The 21,065-nt window shown below is 32.7% G+C and overlaps 1 protein-coding gene across 2 annotated transcripts in view; it reads left to right on the plus strand.

Annotated features, from left to right (window-relative positions):
• The window catches only part of LOC129913448 (uncharacterized), a 146,860-nt gene that overhangs the window by 102,719 nt on the left and 23,076 nt on the right, over nt 1-21,065 (plus strand). For both annotated transcript variants that reach the window (XM_055992136.1, XM_055992137.1), the window contains one exon: nt 1,036-1,125. In XM_055992136.1, the coding sequence (XP_055848111.1) occupies nt 1,036-1,125 (90 nt within the window). The remainder of the gene's footprint in view (nt 1-1,035; nt 1,126-21,065) is intronic.

Below are 21,065 nucleotides of genomic sequence, written 5' to 3' on the forward strand. Positions count from 1 at the left end.
AAGATTCACTAATTAATAGCACCAATTCCGGACCAGCACAAAGATGCACATAGATACTTGGGGCAAAATGACTGTTTTGTAGCTTATCCACTCGGCTAACCTAGTTTCCACGCTTAAGCTAGTCGATGGCTTTGCTATAACCAGCTTATAGTACCAGCAGCGTTATCTGCATCAGGACAACAGAGAGCGGAACAACAGCCAGCCCAACTATATGTTCGTCTTATAAAGTATCTATAAAAAGTATCTTTTTGTTTCTATGTCTGCACTATGGCAAAGACCAAATAGCTTCGGCTTGTAATCTCTGTGGTCCAGGGAGCTGCTGCTCCTCGCGTCTTAGACATTTCCACCGTATATATTTGTAATTACCTTGGAACATACATTTTGCAAGTTGTGGAAAGGAAGGAACTCTATTGGTGCAAGAAGGCCTATAGTGAAATTTTCTTTTTTCTTTGCTTTTTTTTCTATCTGGTTGAAGTCAAGTTTTCGTTTTGATTATGGGAACTAAATCTGCTATAGAGCGCGCCTCGAGTAGTGGTGGTGTTCATCTCTTTGCGATTTTTCTTTTTCTATTTGATTGTTGTTGTAACTTTGCTTGGTGGTGGCGGCTGCGGTGAAATGAAAATTGCTGATTAGAAAATTTCGTATAATTTCGTAGCGAAACAGACAGATGGAAATAACGCTAAGAGTTTGGAGAAAGGGCTGGACTATTATTAAATCAAACATTATCCGGACTGACAGACTGATGGCATTGGGAATTTGTTTTTTTTTCTTCTGACTTTTCTTGATCATTCAAACAATTTAGACGTAAAGTTAATGAGAGAAGGAGTGTATTTAATTAATTGAGTACAGAGGCGGTAAAATGGCTGGTTTTTTTCTGGGTGTGGATTAAGTGTTAAATGTCTGATTTTGAATGCGAATTCTGTAATTAATTTGGAGTACAACTTGCTGTAGGGTTCTTACAGATAAAATAACCAATTGTTGAAATTTGTTTTAAATCACAATATAAAATTGAAATTTTTTTGTTTTTCTTTTCAGGCCCTCTCTGGATTTCTAATGATGCTAACGCAAAATGGAAAACTCTTATATATTTCTGATAATGCAGCCGAATACCTTGGGCATTCAATGGTAAGTGTTTAGTAGTTTCATTTTATTAAGTCTTTAAATTTACAATGTAACATTTTTGATGCTGTCATAATCCTACTATTTTGAGCTTTCTCACAATTTTCTTCAATTTACATTTTTTCTTCTTCTTAAATGTCTATTGCCTTTGGATAGAAATCAATTTGCAATATTGTTGCAAAGATGTGTAATGACATAATTGGAGGTGAGTATACGATCAATGGTAGCAGTATAAAAATGTCACAAATATACTCGTTTCTTTAAGTAAACAAGAAAATGAATGTCAGAACTAAGTTAGCTTAACAAATACTAAAAAACTAAAGTTTTAGTGAAATTTTTCTTTGTTTGCATTAATTTTATTTGAGTGGGACATTATTTTTAGTGCCTCATGGGTCATGTTGCAATGGTACCTGCGACGGAATATGAAGCCAGAGATCTGGGTTCGAATCAGTGGCGTATCCAGAAAAAAATTTGGAGGGGGCTGGAAAATTTTTCAAAAATTTTTTAGAGGGTAAATGTGTGAAAAAAATTTTGATTTCTTTTTATTAATCTTTGATCGAGAGTTAAACGCTGTGCTGCGGTACTGAAAGTGGTATACCTAGTTGCATTATAATGCTCTCGACAGATTCGTACTACTGTCTCCTCCTTTCACATTCAGAGTACCTAGTGTTTTTTCAAAGTTCTTGTGTCCCAAACATTTTACACAAACAGCAAGGAGTTGAGTCATCCTTAAAAAAAAACTCTTTATTTCGTTCGAACTTTGTCATGTGCTGAATCCAAAACTGTTTACAGATTAATTTATATCACGTCAAGAGTTTTTGGGCTATACTTATCAATATTTTCGTTATATACGACCATGTTCCGCAATTCGAACGAAAGTGAATTCAAATCACTTTTCAATTTCACGTGAAATGAAATATCAATATTCTTCATTTCGATCGGTTTCGAAAACTTCGAAATTGCTTCTAACTGTCAAAACTGAAGGATCTTCCAATTTTATTCTGTTTCTAAAGTGATATTACTGCAATTCATTGGAAAGGGCACCCAAATTCACGAACAGAAATATAGTGAATTGAATTCTAAATTGAATTGAAAATCTAAATGAGTGAAAAAATGCGGAACACCTATTTCACTTTCAGCAAGTGAATACGCAAAAAGTGAAATGCAGAACGTGAAAGTCACAAAAACTAATTTTAAATGAAATTCTTTTTGATGTTTAATCCGAAATATATATGCTTTTTCGTAATATGTAGCTCTTTAATCCAAATAGGAAGCACAATACTGCAATTTTCTTAAAGAAACCTGTTGACCACTTAGATTTTGAGATATCAAAAATTTCTATTTCCAATATCTTTGAGAAAAATATTATTAAAAAAAAGTAAATATTTGATCAAATACGGCGTTTTGAGATTGCATAAGAAGTTTTGCAAAAATTTAACGGTGATGTAATTGGACGTCAAAATACTAAAAAAATTATCTAAAGAATTCGGAATTGGACTGGAAATCCGAAAAAAAAAATTATCACAATCCTCATCGTCAGCTAAGGCTCTTAATCAAACAATCAGAATTTGGAGGGTGCTCGAGCATCTGTGCTGCCTCTAAATCTCGAAGATTTACGAACAAGTTTTAGTTAATCATGTACATTATGATGAAATCAGCTAAATAAAAACATGATCTTAAAGACTTTGGGGGGGGGGGGCTTGAGCCCCCTGAGCCCCCCCCCCCTCAATACGCCACTGGTTCGAATCGAATCCCAGCCTCCACAACCTAAAAACATTTTCTTCAGGAATATTGGTTGAAAGTTGTTTGTCTTGGGGCGATGTCACTGTAAAGCCTTCAATAGTTTGTCTTCTTACACTCCTTCGTGCTATACCAATATAATCCATGCATCTGCCTCATACAGCAGAGTAGAGCTGAAATGATCTAAAGGCCTTGGTTGGTTCTTTGATAGAGAACTTTAAAGCTTAAATATGTTAGTCTGAAGAATAGCGATTGGAAGGAGTGATGCCATTGTCCTAGAATATATTTTATCCCAAATGAACAAAATTTCTGACTACTTAACAAAATTGTAATCTAAAAGTTCAGCAAGACAAATTTTCAATATTAAATAATAGCTGTCTATACGGTGTTTTGAATATTTTGTACCCAATTAACGTAGTTTTTAAGTATTATGTGTATTATGTATGTTTAAGTATTATTAACGTTAGTCTTTAAGGAATTCCGATAATGCCAATGTTATAACTTCAAGTACGATGTTATCGAGGTTGCCAGACAATGATGGATCGCTCTGTATTAATGATTTGGTCGATGATAAATATTCCTCACCTGAGGCCTGGTACTCAGATAGACCCAGACTTTAGCTTCTCACATACATTCACTCCAAATTTCAGCTGAGCTAAGGTTTTCGAGAGAATTTCGTATTGAAGCTTAAATCTAGCGCGATCTGCACTATAGCAAAAAAAACCAAGCTAATAGAGCCTGATCAGGTGGTTGATTTAAGCTTGTAGTGAGAGATTAAATTCTAGCTATGGGCACCAAAAGTTCTGGCAGTATTTTGCAAATTGTTTAAGTCCTACAACATTGTTGTAGTACCGAGGAAATGTTGTCTTATCGGAACGTTCGACCATTCGGGAAATTAGATGAATGCCTGGCGTCAGTCACGACGGACGTAACTTGATCAACATGCGCGTAGGAAGGGGGGGTCCCGGGTGGGCCAGACCCACCCTAGAAAATCCATGGCCCACCCTAGAGAAATCAACAGTACTACGGAACTTTTCGTCCGATATTAGCTCCCACTGACATTTTTTTTATAATATCGCTTGCTGAGAATTTGTAAATACCCCGTTTATATGAGCAGACTTAAAGGTCGGATTCAGCTTATTTAATTTAAAGTTAATACATTTTTGAAACATTTGAGGTGAAAAGACAATTTCAATTGTCAAAAATTTATTCTGGGAGCCGGTTAAATTTTTATCTTCAGAAGATACATTTTTTGCAGAATTTTTTTTTGTATTTTTTTCAATAACTAATCAAGAACCGAAAATAAAGAAAGAAAATTGAGAAAGCAGTACAACAATATGAGTGTGTATTAGGGAACATTTAAATTTTTCAATATACCTACATTACATAATTGATTTTATTGATGATGAAAAAAATTGTTAGTGGCAACACAAAAATAAAACTCACAGGACAACGCGTGTTGGAAGTTTGTTAATTGCTAATATTTATAATTTTTTTTAACATCATTAATTCTTTTGATTTGCAGAAAACAAATATTTATCTACGTTAATAATTTATCCAAATTCATTCAGCTGAATTAAGCCAAAGATAATTTTTTTATTCACCAGACATTCAAATGTCTAAAATTTATTTTCGGCTAAATAATTTAACCCAATGCACACACGGCCTTAAAGTCACATAATTACCCTCGAATAACAATTTTTTTTGAAAATTTTATATTTTATGTCGTTTTCTATTTGCTTTTGAGATTTTTGTGTAAAAATCTCTAGTAATCTAGTTTTGTAATTGTGCACGACATCTGTTCATATATAAAAAAAAAAAAACATTTTAAAATAAAACAACAAGAAATGTTCAGACAAATGTGTGAATCTTGATAAAATTCGAGATTCAGATTTTTGAATCTCGGATTCATTTTTTTGAGTCTCAATCTCAATTCGCAAATAGATCATGAAATCTGAGATTTGTCCACTTTTCCCCTCTTCACCCCCTCTTTCAGCCGTCAGATTCACAAATCTGATTCTGAATCTCGTCAATTATAGAAAACGACATTAGTTTGGACGTACACATGCGGCTTAAGTTTCAAGAGCACCTTAAGGGGGGGTGTACCGTCACATAAAGGGCTCAACGTTTATAAATTGGTGGAATGCTTTCACATTTATAAAGATAATGGAATGAAATACATTTTGTTATTTGAATTTAGTTAAATATTCGACCTTATATCTCAATTTGAGGAAATGTAGTTTAGAGAGCATTAAAAGCCATAATTTTAGGCGTTGTTTTAAGACGACCTATTTATTTTGTGTTTGTTTCTTACTCAGACTAAACATTTTATTTTTTTAAATTCTATTTTGGATTGAGATTGAATCATTCTATTATTTTGAACAACGTATTTATCGATCGAATATATTAGCCCCGTCCCATTGGAGGTGGTAGTTTACTCATGAGTAGATCTAGTACTACAATTAACACATGATCTTCTACTCGAGGACATATGAAAGTGTAGTTGTTGTACTAGATTTCTACTAACGAGTAAACTAGCACCTCGAATGAAACAGGGCTTTTATTATAAATAAAGTTTTGGCAAATTTCAAGTTATTAAAAATAAACAGAGATTGGCGAATTATTTGCCAATGAAGAAGTAAAGTAAAAAAAATTGCGCATTAATGCGGTTATGGCTTCAAGTGGACGATATCATCTGGCCCACCCTAGACAAAATCTCTAGCTACGCTCATGTTGATCAATTTAAGAGACTGTTTGATGATTTACGGTTTCATGATAACATTTCGCTCTTTACAGTACAGAGTCAATCAGCCTGTGTCCTTTGCCAGATGTGTTTTCGTGCGGGCTACGCTTTCTGATTGACGAAGCGCTTATAGCCTTCATGCTGCGTCGTAGTACGAACACTTATCATAAGACTTTTCCTTTGTCGGCCTATTCGCATGTTATGTTTTCCAATCCATCCCGAATGCGGATTATAACAAGTTACTCGTTAGTGTTTAAAGTCCATGACTTTTTGTCTTAGTATATCACTTATCATAAAATCGCATCCAGACAGCTGCTATTTCTGTTCTTTCTGCCATTTTCAGCTTTATATCTCGTCCACACAGAACTTCAAAAATTCACTGCCAAATTTTCGTTCGTCGACATTTGAATTTCCCATGTCCAAGGTTTGCATTTGGTTCTACAGATTTTACTTCTATATCGGACAGTTTCCCCAACCAACGGCAGGAGCTTTGAACATTTAGGACTTAATCCTTCAATAACTCTAGGGATGAGGAATCGGCGCACAGTGGGCCCATATGGCCTTAGGCGTCTCAAAAATCTGTAACTTTGTTGTCTTTTGTGATAATTGCTTCAAATTTGGAATATAATGCCTTTGATATATAACGAATCATTCAACTTACTTTTTTTTAAATTAAAATTGTTTTTAAGCTTTTAAAAATTATTCAAAGTTCAAAAAGTACGATTTTCGCTTGATTTGGGTATTTAAAAATGTCTGTAACTTTTTTGTCTCCTGAAATAATTAAACCAAATTTGGAACACATTATCTTTAATGTATCAAAAATCATTGAGCGTAGTTTTTTTAAATGCCAATTAATTTTGAGCTTTGAAAAGCTAGGCAAAGTTCAAAAAGTACAATTTCGGATCGACTATGGCGTTCCAAAACTCTGTCATTTCTTCGAGTCTGAAAATAATTAACTCAAATTAGGAATATATTTCCTGAAATGTTTAATAAATTATTTGACACACTGTTTTTTTAGCTAATATTTTTATTTAAGTATTAAACGTTTATTCAAAGCCTAAAAAAATACGATTTTGACAAGGCTAGAACGTCTCAAAAATCTATAACTTTTGTATCTTAAAAGATTATTTTCTCAAATTTTGCAAAATAAGATAAAACTGGTTTCTTAATTTTATAAAGGCCTTCCTTTCGTGTCTAAAAATTACTTAATTATTTTTATGAGTATAAAATGAAGAAAAAATACATTTCAATGTAGTTTGTTTGTGTTACGTTATTTGAAATTAAAGCTATTTTATTGAAAAATTATAAGAAAAATATTGATTATACTCATTTTAAATAAAGTCGTTTGTATGGCAAAGTGAAATAGTCAAAAAACTACGCTTTTGAGAAAAGAGCAAAAAAAGACAAACAAAAAAAACTGGTTGTCAATTTTCACGAAAATTCTTCTTAATTAAATACTTTAAACGGCTCTTTTGAAAATCTTCGAGTAAAATCAAATCAGTAAATAAAATCTCTATGTAACTTTTTCCATAGATGAAATTTTTTCAACAATTACAATATAAAATTCTAACATTTTTCTGCTACCTTAGACTTTTTCTAATAGTACAAATATCTTCAATTTCGAGTGCATATACTAAGTCTTAGAACCCACAGCAAATTTTGGGAGTGGAGGTATAACTAAAATGTGAGTATGCAGTTTTATAGCCCTATGCGTTTTAATAACGAATTCAAAAGTCTGGCAGCTTTAAATCGCGGCTTTATATGGTTTCCGAGGGGTTAAATATCGCGAGTTTTCCAATTAATGTGAGAAGGCTAAATTAACACAAAATCACATTCTGAATATAAGGACTGATACTTTGTCATTCCCCCAAAGCCGAAGCCCAAAGTAGACAGCGGAAGACAGCGGAAACATTTAAAACTCAATTCGAAATTAAAAAACTGCAAATAAAAGCTTATGGTGTGAAAAAAATAATATTAATTAAAAACATATTTTTTAAATTTTTATTTTCAGCAAGTTAAAATAAGCTTTCCAATGACATACAACACTTATATAATTTATTCAAATATAGTTTTGAAAACGTATCGTGAAGATTTGATTTATTTTGTTACTCAAACAAAGTAGCTATTTTTTTTATTTTGTAATAGAGAAACTCATTTTAAAAATCAATTTTCAATGAAAACATACAGATTGACTTTCCCTTGATTCATTTCCGTAAAGAAATTACCAAAAATTAAAATTTCATAAAAACCATTTTTGAGACGCAAATGATTCTTTGGGCCCATTGTGTGGCGGCGTAGGCACCCATTTACACTTAGGAGCAAAAAAACTTAATCAAATAAATTATATATACATACCTACTAAAAACAAAAAGTTTCAATGGGTAAAATACTTTTTCTTCACAGTCTCATGGTCTCATTTTAAAACTTGAATTTTTTACGTTGAATTGTTGGTAAAAACATAAAAATGCATACTTAATTTTTTGTAATGTTAAATTTTCCAGATATGTACTCTCTGTTTCAATTGCAATCTTTTTTTTTGCTTACATATTTTATTTATGTTTATGGGATCTTTATAAATTGAACGAATTTTTAAGTTCTAAGCATTGACTTAAAGCAATTGTTTCAAGCTTTTCAATGGTACCATTAACATTAATGTATGTCAATTACATCCTGATCAATTATCGATTTTACAGAACACAAAGTTTGATTCCATTTTGCTTCTAAGTGTAGAACTTTACTGTGGAGTAGCCCACATAAGGTGTTCATAAAATATTATGGCCCAAATAGAACTACCGTTTATTATATAAATGAACTCCTAGGCTACAATTTTCTGTTGCGAGGGTCTTGATAGGAGAAAAATAAAATTTCCCACTAAAATAGCGATTCAACTATTTGTTTATTCTCCCCTTTAAGATTGATAAAGTAAAATTCACATCTGCCCTCCTCACAGTATGACAAAGCTCATAAGAAAGTGTCGGAGAACTTTGACATGTAATAATTCATGAGTTATTTTTAATTTTTCTGACCAATTTCCATTCCATTCATGATTTTTTTTTTTCACTCAAACGGTGAACCTCTGTCTCTCCTCCGTTGGTGGGCCCAAACTTTGGTCAATTTGGAAATTTGGTTGACTTTAGTTCAAAAGTTAATCTAACTTCTCATTCTAATATTTTATGCTCTAAGATCACAACCAAGCCCACCTTCAAATTGTTTCTGCCAACGTATTATACCACATACGAAAACGACAGTAGCTAACTATTAGAACCTCCGGCAAACCCAATTATTTTATTCAAAAAAAACTGGCCCTCCCTCCAGCCAATAATTCACTTTTATTGATTAAAGTACCTATAGTATAGTACTTGTACATTTAACATTGCCAATGTCCAACTATATTCACTGGCAGGCGTCCGTCGTCATCGTTGTTGTAGTTGTAATTACTTTACTCCTTGTAATGAAGTGTCAAAAAGTGACTTAATTTTTATTTGAAAATTCTAATATTCGACTTCTCGAACACACCCTACATTTTGAATGAGAGTCTATTTGTTTGTTTGAACACAACCCCTGGGCGCTATTCAACAATTATTCAGTGTGAACAACTTACAAGCCTTTGTGTTTCGTTAAGAGAGTCTATTAATCATTTAGATTTAAAGAAATAAATTCACGTTTCCTCATATCTAAGAGTTTATAGAATAGCGTAATTCAGAGAATTGGTTGCTGCCACACACATGGTTACCACTTTTGTTATTTTTCGATCAGTATAGGTAAGTTATGATTTAAATCTATGTACTGAATTTTTGGTTCTGTATACATTCTCCTGGGCATTCCAAAAATATTCAACTTGGCAACCATGGTCAAACAATTGAATAAACCCATTTTGGATGCTGGAACACACACCAAAGCAACAAGGTCTCACTACCAACTGTCCACGTTTGGACCACGTTAAGAATTTTTGACACATTGAAAGGTTTAATTAACTGAACTGTCAAAATGGCTGTCAATTCTGTACATCCTTGCATAAATTCAACTCCAGTCGAACTGTCCACATATGTTTTTTTTTGCTTCTGTATATATACCGTTTTAGGTTAGAGTATATCGGGGTTAATCCAGATAAGAATTGCACTTTTATGGCAGCAATATCAAGCTCTGAGGTCGGCATTAGAGAGGGGGACATTGGATGTTGCAAGGTATACAAGCGTCACGTCGTTGTACCTCGTGTCGTCGTCGTCGCCCCATATTAATCCATTAAATAGCAATTCGTTAATTAACTTTGCTCTTGCTTTTAGGGAATAACAAGAAAAATAATTGCATTGTTCGATGAATGTCTTTGGCTTTGCGAAGACCAAAAAGGTTATTTATGAATTTAGTTTTTTTTTTTCTATTGCATGATCTAATAGACACTCTTTCACTCTCTCTCTCTCTTTTTTTAGTTGTTTTTCTTTGTACCACAAGAAATTGACATGCAATTAATTAACTTGGTCAATTGTAGTGTACTAAAGAAATAGAAACAAGATTTGTTGAGAGATTAGTACTATGTGAACCAAAAGAGAGGGTCAAATTGAAATTTCACTTTTGTTGTGAGTCGAAGATGATTTTGATAGCTATGGGGATTAAAATTTCCATAGGTTCCTGGAAATGGGACATAGGAAACATAAATTTCTTTGGTACAATTTTCGCTTTTTCTATAAAAGTAATTCTCATTTGTCGCAACGTGAATACAAAATTCACCGATATTATTATCCGTTAAACCACTTTCTTATGGAGTTAACATAATTCTTCGAACAACATAGAGATATACTTTAAATAATAAAAAATATAAACGTTAAAAAAAAAGGTTTGCTACTCAACTCTTTCGTTTAAAATTATTTGTATTACAGAAAAATAAAAATCAACGCCTTTCACAATTGTATTACTGTATTTTTGAAGATTACAATCACTGTAGATGATGCTACTTTTTCGGGTTTGCTTGACTTTTCAAAGGGGTGCATATATGTATGTAGAAAACTAAGGAAAATTTCAAAATCCGATGTTACAAATTTCAAAAAATTTTCTCCAAATCAGTCGAGTGCGATTTCAAAATAAAGGTCTCCTTAAGCTCTATTCATAGCTGAAAACCAAAACTTTCCTGTAAGTCTGGTTGCTGAGTTACCTATTCACAATCGAAATATTTTACATTCGGACGCAGGTATTTTCGGACCAAAGTCTTAAAATAAGGTTTGGTTTACAGATAGGATAGGAGACAGTTACCAGGCCTATGCGTTTAGATAAAAACAATTAAATTTTATTTTTTTCGGATTTTCGAGAAAAAAATCAAGGTTAACCCCTTGCCTAAAAAAAAGTACATTTTCAAAAATTTCTTCCAAAACCATCGAGTGAGACATCAAAATAAAGGTGTCTTAAAGCTATATCCATAGCTGAAAACCAAAAGTTTCTTGGAGGTCTGTTTGCTGATTTATTCACAATCGAAATATTTTTTTTTAACATTCGGACGCAGATATTTTCGGATCAAAGTCTCGAAATAAGGTTCGGTTTACAGATAGGAGTTCACAGTAACCAGGCTTATGCATTAAGGTAGAAAAAATTAAATTTTATTTTTTTCGGATTTTCGAGAAAAAATCAAGGTTAACCCCTTGCCTAAAAAAAGTTTTCCAAAACCATCGAGTGAGACATCAAAATAAAGGTGTCTTAAGGCTCTATCCATAGCTGAAAACCAAAAGTTTCTTGGAGGTCTGTTTGCTGATTTATTCACAATCGAAATATTTTTTTTTTAACATTCGGACGCAGATATTTTCGGATCAAAGTCTCGAAATAAGGTTCGGTTTACAGATAGGAGTTCACAGTAACCAGGCTTATGCATTAAGGTAGAAAAAATTAAATTTTATTTTTTTCGGATTTTCGAGAAAAAATCAAGGTTAACCCCTTGCCTAAAAAAGTACATTTTCAAAAATTTCTTCCAAAACCATCAAGTGAGACATCTAAATAAAGGTTTCTTAAAGCTCTATCCATAGCTGAAAACCAAAAGTTTCTTGGAGGTCTGTTTGCTGATTTATTCACAATCGAAATATTTTTTTTTAACATTCGGACGCAGATATTTTCGGATCAAAGTCTCGAAATAAGGTTCGGTTTACAGATAGGAGTTCACAGTAACCAGGCTTATGCATTAAGGTAGAAAAAATTAAATTTTATTTTTTTCGGATTTTCGAGAAAAAATCAAGGTTAACCCCTTGCCTAAAAAAGTACATTTTCAAACATTTCTTCCAAAACTATCGAGTGATACATCAAAATAAAGGTGTCTTAAGGCTCTATCCATAGCTGAAAACCAAAAGTTTCTTGGAGGTCTGTTTGCTGATTTATTCACAATCGAAATATTTTTTTTAACATTCGGACGCAGATATTTTCGGATCAAAGTCTCGAAATAAGGTTCGGTTTACAGATAGGAGTTCACAGTAACCAGGCTTATGCATTAAGGTAGAAAAAATTAAATTTTATTTTTTTCGGATTTTCGAGAAAAAAATCAAGGTTAACCCCTTGCCTAAAAAAAGTTTTCCAAAACCATCGAGTGAGACATCAAAATAAAGGTGTCTTAAGGCTCTATCCATAGCTGAAAACCAAAAGTTTTTTGGAGGTCTGTTTGCTGATTTATTCACAATCGAAATATTTTTTTTTTAACATTCGGACGCAGATATTCTCGGATCAAAGTCTCGAAATAAGGTTTGGGTTACAGATATGAGTTCACAGTAACCAGGCTTATGCATTAAGGTAGAAAAAATTAAATTTTATTTTTTTCGGATTTTCGAGAAAAAATCAAGGTTAACCCCTTGCCTAAAAAAGTACATTTTCAAACATTTCTTCCAAAACTATCGAGTGATACATCAAAATAAAGGTGTCTTAAGGCTCTATCCATAGCTGAAAACCAAAAGTTTCTTGGAGGTCTGTTTGCTGATTTATTCACAATCGAAATATTTTTTTTCTTACATTCGGACGCAGGTATTTTCGGATCAAAGTCTCGAAATAAGGTTTGGGTTACAGATATGAGTTCACAGTAACCAGGCTTATGCATTAAGGTAGAAAAAATTAAATTTTATTTTTTTCGGATTTTCGAGAAAAAATCAAGGTTAACCCCTTGCCTAAAAAAGTACATTTTCAAACATTTCTTCCAAAACTATCGAGTGATACATCAAAATAAAGGTGTCTTAAGGCTCTATCCATAGCTGAAAACCAAAAGTTTTTTGGAGGTCTGTTTGCTGATTTATTCACAATCGAAATATTTGTTTTTTAACATTCGGACGCAGATATTTTCGGATCAAAGTCTCGAAATAAGGTTTGGGTTACAGATATGAGTTTACAGTAACCAGGCTTATGCATTAAGGTAGAAAAAATTAAATTTTATTTTTTTCGGATTTTCGAGAAAAAATCAAGGTTAACCCCTTGCCTAAAAAAGTACATTTTCAAACATTTCTTCCAAAACTATCGAGTGATACATCAAAATAAAGGTGTCTTAAGGCTCTATCCATAGCTGAAAACCAAAAGTTTTTTGGAGGTCTGTTTGCTGATTTATTCACAATCGAAATATTTTTTTTTTAACATTCGGACGCAGATATTTTCGGATCAAAGTCTCGAAATAAGGTTTGGGTTACAGATAGGAGTTCACAGTAACCAGGCTTATGCATTAAGGTAGAAAAAATTAAATTTTATTTTTTTCGGATTTTCGAGAAAAAATCAAGGTTAACCCCTTGCCTAAAAAAAGTTTTCCAAAACCATCGAGTGAGACATCAAAATAAAGGTGTCTTAAGGCTCTATCCATAGCTGAAAACCAAAAGTTTCTTGGAGGTCTGTTTGCTGATTTATTCACAATCGAAATATTTTTTTTTTTAACATTCAGACGCAGATATTTTCTGATCAAGGTCTCGAAATAAGGTTCGGTTTACAGATATGGGTTCACAGTAACACGGGTTATACATTTGGGGTGAAAAAATTAAATTTTATTTTTTTTCGGATTTTCGAGAAAAAATCAAGGTTAACCCCTTGCCTAAAAAAAGTAAATTTTCAAAAATTTCTTCCAAAACCATCAAGTGAGACATCAAAATAAAGGTGTCTTAAAGCTCTATCCATAGCTGAAAACCAAAAGTTTTTTGGAGGTCTGTTTGCTGATTTATTCACAATCGAAATATTTTTTTTTAACATTCGGACGCAGATATTTTCGGATCAAAGTCTCGAAATAAGGTTTGGGTTACAGATATGAGTTCACAGTAACTAGGCTTATGCATTAAGGTAGAAAAAATTAAATTTTATTTTTTTCGGATTTTTGAGAAAAAATTAAGGTTAACCCCTTGCCTAAAAAAAGTACATTTTCAAAAATTTCTTCCAAAACCATCAAGTGAGACATCAAAATAAAGGTGTCTTAAAGCTCTATTCATAGCTGAAAACCAAAAGTTTCTTGGAGGTCTGTTTGCTGATTTATTCACAATCGAAATATTTTTTTTTAACATTCGGACGCAGATATTTTCGGATCAAAGTCTCGAAATATGGTTTGGGTTACAGATATGAGTTTACAGTAACCAGGCTTATGCATTAAGGTAGAAAAAATTAAATTTTATTTTTTTCGGATTTTCGAGAAAAAATCAAGGTTAACCCCTTGCCTAAAAAAGTACATTTTCAAAAATTTCTTCCAAAACAATCGAGTGAGGCATCAAAATAAAGGTGTCTTAAAGCTCTATCCATAGCTGAAAACCAAAAGTTTTTTGGAGGTCTGTTTGCTGAATTATTCACAATCGAAATATTTTTTTTAACATTTAGACGCAGATATTTTCGGATCAAGGTTTCGAAATAAGGTTTGGTTTGAGTTCACAGTAACCAGGCTTATGCATTAAGGTAGAAAAAATTAAATTTTATATTTTTCGGATTTTTGAGAAAAAATCATTCGGACGCAGATATTTTCGGATCAAAGTCTCGAAATAAGGTTTGCTTTACAGATATGAGTTCAGAGTAACCTGGGTTAGATATACATTGTGGGTGAAAAAATTCAATTTTATTTTATTGGATTTTCTAGAAAAAATCCATGTTAATCTATTGTACCTACTTCAATATAAATAATTTCTAGACCTATCTATAAAAAAAACTACAAAAACAGGAGCCAATGAGTGTATCCTTATAGGTCGAGAGAAAGTCTGCAGTGTGCGGGAGCTTTAACAATCAAGTTATTAGTCAAATCTTTTACCAAAAAAATATGACTCGTATTATTTCTAAATAAGAGTTTTTACGGCAGCTCTTTCATTTCATAGTAAATCATGCAGTGGAAATATATCTGTTCGCCAAATTGGTGAAGAAAAATTATTATGATTTGTAATAGCTGAAATATACTTATGAAAAACAGTTTTATACTTTTATTTTTGTACCCCTTTCAAAAAAAAAAAAAAAATCGCGGATAGAAATTTTGTATTCATTTTAATTTCAACAGTTGAAATAGCACATATTTTCCCAGTGCATGACAATTGTATATTCTGTAGTAATTGAAGTGGTATTTATTATATTTCTTCCTTCTCCGTTTGCCATATTTACTTGCATGCTGTTGACCTAATGGAGAATCCATGTTAAAGCATTCTCTTTACATTTAACTTCCAAAAACGATTGTCACTTTATCAATGTATCCATATACCACCAATTGTGTATTCAAAGAAATATGTTCAAATAAATGAAACTTCAAAAACAAACAAAACCAAAAAAATACAAAAAAAAAAATAAGGAAAGAATCCTAAACACTTTTATGAGCCAACTATATGGTAGCCATAACGATCAATAAATTGCAGTTTAATTGCTTTACGAGCTGACGATGAACACACAGTCATCTGCAGCAGTATCATCAGAAGCAGTAAAGGAGTTCACCATATTGAAAATGGCCAAAGTAGTCGCACCATTTGGCCCCCACCATCATCAACACACAATATTGTCTTGCCGAAGAGGGCGACCTTCTTTGGTCGTCACATCGAGCACACATTACAGCGCACCATTTGGTTCTGTTCTATTTATTGCCGAACAAAAAGCCAAACATCGATTGCAACACGCAAATCCTCGTCATATAAAGCGGTGGGGTCGCGGCGGTAGCGGTGCGGTGGCGGTGTACATTGGTGCGCGCCGAACAATATCAAAAGCAAGCACCTTATATTGTTGGTTAAGCTTTAGTATAGATTCGAGTGGCGCATATACTCCCGCGTTCCCATGGCTAAAGCTGTGTGTACATTATAGTTGGCGCAATGACATCATGTGTGTGCCACATGCCTCTACAAGCTGCAAATCCTTTAATTTTGTTTTTATTATCACACTGTGTGTTAATTTCTTTGCATACTTATTAACTGCAAACTGCAGCATTTTCCAATTGTCTGTTATATCTGTATTGATAGTTCTTTGCAAATAACTGTTGCCAACTGCGTCCGATGTATTTAGACAAAAATCGAAAAAAAAAAATTCTGAAAATAAAGAATTCGCAACTTTTTGCATGGAAAACGGAGGATTTCGCAACTTGTTACCGGAAATTTATGGTTTCAAGGAAGTAGTTTAAAAACTCAAGTAGTAATTTTCCCCTTCTTCTATTTTGCAACAAACTTTGGAGCTCAATTTATCTAACCTGAGCTATAAAAAAAAATTGCAAAAAAAAACTGACAAAATTGGCAACCATTCAACTAGCTGCTACAAGTGTAAGAGAGGCAAGCAACGAAGCGGGAGAGACTGCTGGATACTGGACGAGGTGGTTTGACATTATTTTTTCGCCTCTTTGCGGTTTGCACCGTTTAAGTAGGTGAATTTATGACTTGTTATATTTGATATAGGTTTTTTTTGCGTGAAATTGTGTTTATTTTCACGCGCGCGCAGTATAACATAGTAGTGTGGTTGAGTCTTAGCGGAGGTAGTGTCTTGAATGGTGCGCGGATGTCTATGGAAATTGATTTTATAAACTCCATTCACCTGCAGCGGAGCTCTATATACAATTTTGTGGTTTTCCCATTTTATTCTCGGATACCGGACGAAAGAAACGATAATAATAATTAATTGCATATGCAGATAGTCAGCGTTTGAATAATGTGCAAATCGATAAAATGGTACTGATAGGTCAATGTCGATGTTTTGGTGGTAGCCTTATAGATTAGAATGGTTAAGGTTGAAGTCTTGCTGTTTTGTTAAAATGTTTTTTTTTTTTTTTCTTTTTGTTTGCTTTTGTCCTCAACCTCAAGAGTGTACAATACATATAGGTTCAATTATTGTGTGTAGTTGTTGACAGATATCTCTGATTTGGTTGACATCGAAAATAAAAATTCAGGGCATAGATAGATTTTTTTTTTGTTCTCATGCTGCAACTTGCGAGGTGTGCTTGTTATTATTGGAAATTTTTCTTATTGTTTACGAACTCAACAGATCACGTGGTCTGTAAATTAAAGGCATGTAGATCAAAATGATTATTTTGTAATAATAACGTGAACAGTGGCGTACGTTGAGTCGTCGGGGCCCCGGGGCAAGACTAAATTTTGGGGCCCCTTTCATATTTGGGGGCCCTTTAGATACAAAAAAAAGTATGTATACGCCATACATTTTTTTTGTATGGCTTATATATTTTTAGGTTTATTTTAATGTTTTAATACGTTCGTAATGCACTTTGCCTAAAATGATATATTTAGAGACCCCTATAATAATTTTTTTTTAGCTTAGAATTGATAGTTCTTGGGGCCCCTGTTCTGAAGTAATATGTACATGTACATATTTGATTTTCCATCATCAAACATAATTTTTTTTTATTGTTGGGCCCCTGAAAAATTCATTTTGGGGCCCTCAAAATTAAATATTTAGCGGCCCCTAATATAAAAATTTTTGAAGCTTAGAATTGATAGTTCTTGGAGCCTCTGTTCTGAAGTAATAAATACATATTTGAGTTTCCATCATCAGACATATTTTTTTTTATTTTGGGGCCCCGGAAAAACTAAAATTAAATATTAAGAGACCCCTAAAATAAAATTTTTTTAGCTTAGAATTGATAGTTCTTGGGGTCTCTGTTCTAAAGTAATGTGTACACATTTGATTTTCCATCATCAAACATAGTTTATTTCTTTTGGGGCCCCTGAAAAATAATTTTTGGGGTCTCAAAATTATCAAAACTAAGTGCTTAGAGGCCCCTAATATATAATATAATTTTTTTGGAGCCAAGAATTAATAGGTATTGAAGCCTCTGTTCTGATGTAATATTCGGAATGCCACCAATAACGTAATGTTTTTAGTTTGTGCCCTGATGTATTTATGTTGGGGCAAAAAAAACAATTTTTTTTTAACTTAATTTTTTTTAAGTACTGAAGTAAAGGCATTTGGGGTCCCTGCAGGGCCCTGGCTTGAAGTTGTTTTTTGCTTTTTTGGGGCCCATAATGTATTATTTGTGGTTGCAAAGATTTTTCAAGTAATATTTTTTGGGGCCCTAAGATAAAATTATAATTTTTCTTTTAAAAAAGCAGTTTATTTCCTTTTGGAGCCCCTGCGGTAACCTTTTTATCAAATCAATATATATTATGTGGCTACATTATACATTACACTGAATGACATAATTTGTCTCCCTTGTATCCTAGCCCAGGGAAATTAGTAATTTAAATCGCATTTTTCGCGGGACAAAATTTTTTTCATGGAATGTGTTCGGGCGATTGTCCTTATCATTAAAGTCAATTTGTTGGGATAATTGGAGGTTGGGAACAGCCGCCATCTTGGAAAAGAGATTGGTATCGTTTTTATTGAATAGCTCCATTGTTATTCATTTTATCAAAAAATGGCAAAGGTAAGACTTATTAACAATAAAATTATCTAAAAAATGATATACAAAACAATTCCGTGAGTTGATTAAATAAAATTTTATAGTTTGTCAAAGTGCGGGTTTGTATCGCAAGGTTGGGACAAAATGACATTTGTTCATATATCTGACGAACTTTTGATTTGTTTGGATAATTCTTCAAGAATGAATTATAGTACTTATAATTACCTATAAAATGAGCCCACAATCGTTATTGTAACCATCGTATTGTAGAAGTAATCTAACTCCGAAACTCTCCATGTACTAGTCAAAAGTGAGAAAAAAATTAGTTTTTTGCTAGTAGGCCGAGAAAATTTTTGGAGTAGAGGTATAACCAAAATATAAGTACGCAGTTTTGCAGCCATACGCGTGTTAATGTCGAGTTCGAAGGTTTGACAACTCTAATTTTGTGCTTTATACGGTTTTTGGGGGGTTAAATAACGTAAGTTTTCCAGTTAATGTGAATGGGCTAAATTTATACTATTTGAAATTATAAATAAACAAGTTGATGTTCTATTATTTTTCCTAAATCTAGACACCTCAATCTCGGCTATGGGGTTAATAGAACTCACGATATAAGCCTTTTTAACTAACCATATCAGGCTTTTCAATTCAAATAAACAAACAAAAAGCTAAACAAAAAAGCTTCTAAAATATAATCGTATAAACGGCTTATATATAGTTCTATTGGTCACATCCTCAAGATTGGGGTGTTCAGATTTAGGAAAAATAATAGAGCATCAGCTTGTATATTTATAATTTCAAATAGTATAAATTTAGCCCATTCACATTAACTGGAAAACTTACGTTATTTAACCCCCCAAAAACCGTATAAAGCACAAAATTAGAGTTGTCAAACCTTCGAACTCGACATTAACACGCGTATGGCTGCAAAACTGCGTACTTATATTTTGGTTATACCTCTACTCCCAAAATTTTCTCGGCCTACTAGCAAAAAAACAGCTTTTTTCTTACTTTTGACTAGTACATGGAGAGTTTCGGAGTTAGATTACTTCTACAATACGATGGTGACAATAACGATTGTGGGCTCATTTTATAGGTAATTATAAGTACTACAATTCATTCTTGAAGAATTATCCAAACAAATCAAAAGTTCGTCAGATATATGAAAAAATGTCATTTTGTCCCAACCTTGCGATACAAACCCGCACTTTGACAAACTATAAAATTTTATTTAATCAACTCAAGGAATTGTTTTGTATATCATTTTTTAGATAATTTTATTGTTAATAAGTCTTACCTTTGCCATTTTTTGATAAAATGAATAACAATGGAGCTATTCAATAAAAACGATACCAATCTCTTTTCCAAGATGGCGGCTGTTCCCAACCTCCAATTATCCCAACAAATTGACTTTAATGATAAGGACAATCACCCGAACACATTCCATGAAAAAAATTTTGTCCCGCGAAAAATGCGATTTCATGCCCATATTTTGACTAATTTCCCTGAGCTATCCGAAGTGATTCAAACTTATTTCAATTTACTTCGTAACTCAATTTATGCTAACAGTTTCCTTCTCTGCATTGTCTTCTCTGAGGTCGGTCGGGGGCCCCGGGGCGTCGCCCCGCTTGCCCCAAGGGAGTGTACGCCCCTGAACGTGAAGAATTACACTTGATTTTATCAGAGCTGACAAGCAAACCTTTTTTTTTATTTTTTTTTTAATGTTCAATATATTCCTTTTTTGAAATTGAAACTGATTTAACTCCTATGTTGCTGTAAATCCTTTAAGACTATTCCACTCTCAGCCGATGGGTACTCTGGACCGAACGTAAATTAAAGAATCAAGTAACATTAAATTGTGTACATTTGGGAGAGAACTTAGAACGATGGATATATGTAAATTGTCTTATTACAAGCAAAAATGACTATAATTTTAAGTTGGTGGAATTCACTTGTAAGCAAGCCGTCGTCGGAACAGTAAGCTCTAAGGTCTCCATTCAATTCAAAATAATAATTCTTCAAAGCCAATAATAATTATGCTCTAGTTAGATCTCGGTAGTTGATGGTACCTCTTTTTTTCATTCCTATATAATATGTTGAATCTCTTATTTTCAAGAAATTGTAATGACTCATATACCTAAGTCAACTAGTAATTTAATTGGACTTTTCAGAATAGAATTAAAAACTTATTATTTCTAAGAACTTTCTTACTATAAGAAATGGAAGTGAAGAAAAATATTAATTAAATAAACTTTTTTTGATATAAGGAAATATTTAAGTAAATCGAGCTATTTCCGCCTAAATAATCTTAAGCGCCAATTAGAACGAATAAGGTATGACTTTTTTGTGTTAATCTAATCAAAAATTATTCAAGAAAACATTCACATCAAAATTGTAGCCAATAAGTCCAAGAACAAAATATAGTAAAGATTTTTCTGAAAACTAAATCATCTTTACAGCCATGTAGCTTACGAAAATTTGGGGGAAGGAGTTCGAAGTGTTTCTGAATGTTAATCAATGAAAATTTTTTTTTTTGTGTCGGTCAAATTCGTCAAGAGTAGACTTTTACTTCTTATTTCCAAAAGAAAAATGGCATTCTTAAAAAACTAGAGCATTTCACCAGTCATTAATTTTGGTAAAATTAAAAAACTTTGTATTAAATTTTAATTTTTGTATATTATTTGCGTT

This window comes from Episyrphus balteatus, chromosome 3 (assembly GCF_945859705.1).
Source record: "Episyrphus balteatus chromosome 3, idEpiBalt1.1, whole genome shotgun sequence".
In the NCBI taxonomy this organism is placed as follows: Eukaryota; Metazoa; Arthropoda; class Insecta; order Diptera; family Syrphidae; genus Episyrphus; species Episyrphus balteatus.